Source organism: Hyperoodon ampullatus (assembly GCF_949752795.1).
Source record: "Hyperoodon ampullatus genome assembly, chromosome: 13".
NCBI lineage: Eukaryota > Metazoa > Chordata > Mammalia > Artiodactyla > Ziphiidae > Hyperoodon > Hyperoodon ampullatus.
Genome location: NC_136926.1, coordinates 26,228,648 through 26,235,983, shown reverse-complemented (window position 1 = coordinate 26,235,983; position 7,336 = coordinate 26,228,648). Strand labels below are relative to the sequence as shown.

The following is a 7,336-nucleotide window of genomic DNA, read 5'->3' as shown; positions in this document are numbered from 1 at the left end:
ATGGGGGCGCGGCTGGGCCGGCGGGCCGGGCCCGAAGCGGGCTCGGAGGCTGGGGCGGCGGCGGCGGGGTGCGGGCCGGCGCCCTATGAGCGCCGGGTGCGCTGGCTCCGCGAGATCCAGTCGACGCTCCGCGAGCGGCGGCCAGAGCGCGCCCGGCAGCTGCTGCGCCTCCTGCGCCAGGTGAGAGAAGCAGCCAAGCAGCCGGCCGGCCGACCGGGGCTGGAGGCCGAGGAGGGGCCGGGAGGAGATGCGGAGCTGGCCTCGGGCGCGCGGGCCGGGAGGGTTCCGAGGGGAGGGGACGACTGGCTTCAGGGGGTGGGGGTCTTGTCTGGGCCGGAGGGCGAGGGAGGGAAGGCAGTCAGCTAGAGTTGTGGGGTCAGGGGGACTGTGAGTGTGGAGGGGTCCCATGACTGTACGCGTCTCTGGGGTTTGAGGTCAGTTGTGGGTGTTTAGGGTGCTCCCGAGTCTGGAGCTAAGAGTCCACGTTCAGGCCCTGCCAAGAAAGGAGGGCGGCTGGGAAGAGGGCAGGTGGGGGTGAATCATCTTGTATTGAGGGGCAATGGGAAGAGGATGGTTCCCCCCTCCAGGGTGAAGGGAGGCGCTGCACTGGACCCCGGAGCAAGGACCTGGGGAAGCGACAGCCCAGCTGGTCAGTGGGTGCAACCTCTCCACGTCAGCTCAGACAAAGCCACAGCACACAATGCCCATCCTCCTAACAGGCAGCTCTCGCCCATTGAGTACACACACCTGGCATCTGTACAGCACAACATCACATCACGACGGGCGGGGGCTCTGGTTCCACATACACCAGGTACCTGAGTCCCATATCCCTAGCCCTGGGTTGCCTTAAGAGACATGGGTTCTGATCCCAGCATCACCACTGAGCAAGACACTCCTCTCTGCCCACATCCCTATACCCTGCAGCAGCTGCCACCACAATCTGCCCCATCCTGTAAGCCGAAATCAGCTGTGCTGGTGATCTTTGACCTGCAGGTGGATGATTGGGAGACTGAGGCTTGGAGAAAAGCAGTGAGCCTAGGGCCACAGAGCAAATTGGGGGCCAGCCAAGGCCAGAGCTCACCCTCCAGTCTCCCAGCTCTGCTCCTCCTGCTGCACTGGGTTTCCTTTCTCTCAGGCTGGAAAGGTGGGGCTGGCCCTTTAAGAGGAGCTGTCCACATCAGCAGAAGGCAGGCTGCGGTCTGGGACCCTGACTGGGTCAGCCCAGGCTCACCAGCCATCCTTCCCTTCTACTGGATCCTCCCTAGCTGTCATCTCCAACTTGAGCTGTGTTTAAAATGCAAACAACAGAGCAGCACAAATCAGCCAGAGACTATTCAGAGGCACGATCTCTGTCCAGCATGGCGTCTGCAGCCCAAGGCACCAGCTGGAAATTTTAGCTGGGGAACGAGCTAGGTTGCCCACTGGTGTCCCAAAGGTTGGAATTTGAGGCCCACCTGTCCTGCCCCATAACCTTCAGGGACTCTGCAGTTATGGACCTTGGTCATTCTGGCCTGGCCTGGCCTCCTGTGCCCTGGGCTTATACACAGAACATGTTACTCTCTGGCTTGGGGAGGGCCCACATGGGGTCTCGAGGCCCCTCCTGGCTGTGCCTGTCCCATCAGCTTGTCGGCATATCCTCTAAACGGACCCCCTAAAAGGCACCACACCAGGCCTACGGGAATAACAGGAGGAAGAGGCCAAGGGGTGAAGGCAGGAAGGCCAGGGCAGGCCAGGGACCTGATGGTGGGATCTGTGTGAGGGGTGGGTGCTTGGAGGCTGGACAGGAAGGCTGGTGGGCGAGAGAGGGTGTGAAGGCCAGGCCACGGGGAGTTCTGAGACTGCAGGCTGTGTGCGAGTCTCTGCCATCACACAACCTTGAAAGCATTTGGTTTCCACTGAAGGGGTTAAGGGGTCAAGTGTGTGTTTCATAGAGCTGGCTCTGGCAGCATTAGGGTGGACTGGAAGGGTATCAGGAGGCCGGGAGCCCCGGGAGGAGGCTGTGAGGGGATGAGGCCTGAAGCTCCTTGAGCAGTGGGTTGGGGTAGGGGGAGCTGGGCAGAGGAGGGATGAGGGAATAGTGCGGGGTGATACCTGGGCTCTGGCCCAAGTGCCTGGGAAGATGGGATGGTGGCACCCTTTACTGAGCTGGGGCACAGGAGGCGAGACACACCCAGTCTGAGTTGCCTTTGGGTCGTATGAGCTGAGAGAGAGAGTTCCACCCTGACAGGAAGGGTCTGGACCCGTCAGCAAAGAGGTGGCAGCCATAGCTCAGGAGAGCTCGGGGATAGGTGGATAGAGGCAGGGGACCCAAAGGGAATGAGGAGGGCAGGGGCATTTGGGGATCATCAAGGAGCCCCCAGAGAATCCCCCAGACAAACCCAATCCCAGAGGAGCCAGGGGGTCTCAGCAGAACGTTTCACCTCCAGGGAACCAGTCTAAGGGTTCCCGGACACACTTACCGCCTCCCTGAGGCCCCCGATGCACCGACCCTCTGCTCATCCAAAGGGTCCACCTTCCCCGGACAGTTTGCTCTTCGCCACTGTGGGGAGGGCTCCAGCAAGCCTCAGAGGGGAAATGGAGAGAGGGGAATGGATGTGAGAGCCTCTGGCTGGCTGGGATGGGGGCTAGGGGAGGGAGGCCTCGACCCCTGGCTCACTCCACTCTCACTACCTGCAGGACCTGGGCCTCGAGGGGACCCTCCTCACAGACATCCTCTACAGGAACGTGGCCTTCCTCAATCTGGTGGACCCCATCTCCCACGACCTGCTTGTGAACCTGGCCCGGGACCTGCAGTGCCCCAAGTCGGTGAGGCACGGGCCCCAGGCTGGGTAGTGTGGTTGACAGGCCAGAAGAGCCCAGAGCTGGGAGCTAGGATCTGGGCCCTCACCTGGTCTGCTGCGTGGCCTTAGGCGGATCACTGTCCCTCTCTGGGACCTGATGCCAGTTTCAGTGTATGAGGCTGGCCAGCAGCTGGAGCACATGGGAACTCTGCTTTCCCAGCCCTGGAAAGTCATCTGTTGGGTAGACCCGTTTCCTCGTTTTTTTTTTTTTTGTTTTTTTTTTTGGCCCTGCAGCACGGCATCCAGTATTTTAGTTCCCTGACCAGGGATTAAACCTGTGCCCCCTGCAGTGGAAGCACGGAACCCTAACCACTGGACCACCAGGGAGTTCCCTAGACCCGTTTCCTGAATTTCAGCACTGTGCACCAGGCCCTGGGACCCAGGCAGGTAGTCCTATGGGGACCCTTCGGGATACAGGACATTCTGACAAATCCATTGATGGAACCAGGCTCCCAGCCCGAGTCCCAGAGCCAGAAGAGAGCTCCCTTGGCTGGAACCCCTGTCCACATGTTCCCACTGCGTCCCACAGCAACTCAAGCCACAAGCAAATCCCTCCTCGTGTTGAGCTGGCACCTGCCACCTGCAGCCTCGACTCCCCTCCTGCCACCGCGTCTGCCCAGAACACCTGTCCCCACCTGCTATGTCGGCACGTGCGGACGTCCTGCCGTAAGCATGGAAGGTGCCGCACTCCCGACACAGCCTGTGGCCGGCCCCCAGCCCCTGGCCCTTTGTCACAGTGAGCCCCCATGTGAAACAGGAATGCCCACTCTGGGCCCTGCCAGCTCTGAACTGCCACGTCCAGGTGCACTTGTCACCGAGGGGTCTCTGAGGCTAGCCTAGAGCCATCGCGGTGACCCCTGGGGCTTGCTGCCACTGTGTGTGCCCGCTGTTAACAGAGGGACTGGATAAAAGAATGTGCTGGGTGGTGGAGCATGCTTGGTGCCAGCTTGTGGAAAGCAGTCCACCCCGCATCCTGCCCGAGCTGGGCCTCTGCAAGGGCCCACTTGGGAGCCAGAGAGAGCCAGGTGGTGGTGCTGGAAAATGGTAACCCTCCCTGCTGGCAGCCCAGACCCAGGCCCCACGGGTGCGGTCTCGCTTGGAGAGTGAGAGGAAGAAAAGCGTGCTGACCTGGCTTGTTCCTATTCCCTGGGGGTGGCGTCAGTGGAGCAGGGCTCCCTGGAGAGGCCTGGTCCTGCCTCACCCTGTGGTGAGTCCCAGGGGGGCACCGAGGGTAGACAGGGAGCCAGCGGCTGATAGCCCGAGACTCTGGCCCAGGGCCTGAGGACAGGGAACAAGGGCCCATTGTCTGGGCTTCCTCCCGCCGGGCACCACGGGCCTCAGACCAGCCTGTCCAGCTCCCAGTGGGCAGCCTCCCCTGGCTCTGTGCCAGGCCACGGGGCAGGGGGGCGGGGGTGGAGGGGAAAGCCAGTGGGCGGCTCAGTGATCCGTGATGAATGGCTGTGCGCATGCACACACTTGGGTCCCCAAGGCCCGGGGGCGCACAGGGCTCCGCCTCCCCTGACAGCGCTGCCCCCGCAGGACTATGAGCTCTGGAAGTCCTCGGACAAGACCTGCCGGCAGCTCATCTACCACCTCACCCCTCACTCCAAGCGGCAACAGGGGTCCAGCCTGCCCCGAAGGAAGACCCAGAGCTGGTAAGGGAGCCCAGACACAGCCCAGCCGCCTGGCCTCTGGGGGGTCCCTTCCCAGGCCTCTGTCAACAAGAGCTGGGGCCTGAAATCCCACCCTGCAGGCCCTCACCCTTGGCTGCATCACAGCCCGTCACTGGCCGGTGGCAATGCAGGCGGATACTCCCCAAGGCCAGCTCCTCTCTGTGTGACTGCCTCCTGCCATCTGCCTGTCCCTCAACGCCCTGCCTATCACAGGGCCTGGCCCCCCTGGGGGCCTCAGCTGGAGTCAGCAGAGTCCCCAGGACAGGCTGGGAGGGAGGTGGAGTCTGGGTCATGATTCCCATTTTCCAGGGAAGGAAACTGAGGCCAGGGGAAGCAGAGTGTCTTGCCCAAGGCCACACTGCCCTGCTTCCTGAAGCCCTTTGGGGACTCTTTGCCAGGCTGCCTGAAGCTGAGGCCTCCAAGGCCAGCCCAGCAGCTCACTCTGCAACGGGGTCCCCCTTAGTCACTCCGTCACAACCTCGTGGCCACAGACTCAGCCTGGGAACAGGCCACTGGCACCTGGGCCCTGCTTGCCCCCCAGCCTCCTGCCCCCTCCCTCAGGCCTGGTGGCCCATGCTGAGCCTGGAGCCCATGGGGTTGTTCCCTGCCTTGGCAGGTGAGGGCCCTGGAGGTGTTCCCACAGCTGTCAGCCCCCAGGCAGGCCCATGTTCAAATGACAGGAGAGAACTAGAGGGGGTTCTGGGGGCAGTGGGCGACCCTCCTCAGTCTCTAAACCTCCCTTCCAGCTTAGGACACAGGGAGCCCTCCCCTAGGGCAGATCCCACCCACATCCCCCAACAAGGCCCTCTTGCTTACCCTGGGCCTGTTCCCACATCTATCCTTATTCCAAAAGGGTCAACCTTAGAGGAGACACGTGAAAAAAAGCATGGGCTCAGGGGTCAGAACACCCCGATTTGGAGACCTGGCTCCCCCTTAGTGGTGTGTGACCGTGGAAGGGTCACGTCACCCCTCCAAGCACCCGTTTGCTCCTCTGCAGAATAGGATAATCATTCCCACCCCACTGAGTTGGCATAAAAATAAGAGACAACAGATGTAACAGGTGTGGTGATGCAAGTACACAGAGGGTTTTTATAACAGCCCATGGAGCCTTAACGCAAGTGCATCTAATCCTCACAGCCAGGTCGCCTCTTAACCAAAGGGGACTAAGGCTCAGAGCGATTCAGAGCATTGCCCGTGGCCACTCATCTAGGAAGTGGCCATCTGCAGGGCCTGGGCCTTGCTGCCCTGCGCTGCCCTGACGGAGGGGTCACTGTCGGAGGCAGGTGGGGCCCTTGCTCAGTCCCTCCCCACCCTCGACCCTCCCGCAGCCTCAAGAGCAACCTCCAGAAGACTCTGCCGGCGGGGGAGACCGTGAACCTATCGGGGATACCACTGTCGGTGCGGGACGTGCAGCATATCATGCGCTACCTGGGCAGCCAGGGCGCCAGGCTGGCAGTGCTGGACCTGAGCTTCACGGGGCTGAGTGACGAGCTGCTGCACCGGCTGCTGCCCAGCCTCTGGACGCTGCCCCGCCTCACCCAGCTTCTGCTCAACGGCAACCGGCTGACGCGGGCTGCCGCCCGTGAGCTCACTGAGGCCATCAAGGACACCACCAAGTTCCCGGTGCTGGCCTGGGTGGACCTGGGCAACAACGTGGATGTGGCCTCCCTGCCCCAGCCCCTGCTGGTTGGCCTGCGCCGGCGCCTAAGCCAGCGCACCTCGCTGCCCACCATCTACGAGAGCCTGGACCCAGAGCCTGAGGGTGGCGTGGCCGGGGCCACGGCCCTTGCCTCCACCTGGGGCTCTGCAGCTGCTGGGCCAGGGCCCGAGCCCCAGGCCTGCTGCACCAGGTGACCCGCCACCCACCCTGGCTCCTGCTTCCTGACTGGCAATGCACCCGAGCACGTGGGAGGGGGTGATGGAGGCGGAGTTACCCCACAGGACCTGGATCCAGTGCACAGAGGAGGATGGGCTCATTGGAGAGTGGATGGTCGGTCCAGGCTGGAGTCTCAGCCTTCCCTCAGCAGGAGGGGCCCGGCACCTACTGTGCAGACCCCACAATAAAGGCTGATGCCACCTCCACCTCAGCCTTTCTGCATTGTGGGCCTCAGGGCCACTGAGCACCAGCCCTGTGGCTGGGTTTGGGAGAAGGGGTGGCTGGGACTCAGGGGCCCTGCCTGCCCAAAAGGGAGGGACCAAGCTCACACTGATCTCCCCTGGGTGCTCCCTGGGCAGGGTTCCCACAGAAACCAAAGAAGTGGGGAGGGTCCGTCTGTGGTCAGGGAGTTAGAGGAGGCCTCCAGAGACCTGGCACTCACGTCTGTCTGGGCAGTGCTTGGGCACTTTGAGGAAAGAGCTGGGGAGGAGCAGGTTGGGAGCCCAGAGAGGAGCGCAGGCTGCTGACCTCCCCACCAGGGCCCCCTGGGCTGGGCACAAGACTGTGCCGACAGGGGGCAAAGCTCATTTCCCACAGGGCACAGCACTGCCCACCAGCCCTGGTACCCACCCCCCAGGCCTCCTGTACTTGGCGAGTGGGCAACTCCACGGGGTGGGGGAGGAGAGACATCAGGCCAGAGACAAAGAGCTCTGTGTTCCCTCCAGGTCCTGGGGGCCCACATGCACAGTCCTCCCCCCATGCGGGACCCCAAGGGAGCATGCAGGGGTGAGGTGGGCATGGCCCACAGCAGTGGGGGGCCCCAGGGGAGAGCAGTACTGGAGCTGCCCCAGCAGGGGGCCGTCTCCTGTCTTCCCCAAGCAGCACAAGGGCAGGCTCCAGACCAGACGCCACAGTCACCTCCCAGCCCAGTGTGGGGAGCTGGAGTT

At 62.8% G+C, this 7,336-nt stretch overlaps 1 protein-coding gene across 1 annotated transcript; it reads left to right on the top strand.

Moving 5' to 3' along the window:
- Positions 1-6,456, top strand: LRRC75B (leucine rich repeat containing 75B; the record flags this gene model as incomplete). The annotated part of the gene is made up of 4 exons (XM_079717360.1): positions 1-180; positions 2,677-2,805; positions 4,380-4,495; positions 5,842-6,456. The coding sequence occupies 4 exons, from the start codon at positions 1-3 to the stop codon at positions 6,365-6,367; spliced, it is 951 nt and encodes a 316-aa protein (XP_079573486.1). The 3' UTR covers positions 6,368-6,456.
- Positions 6,457-7,336: the final 880 nt, after the last annotated feature.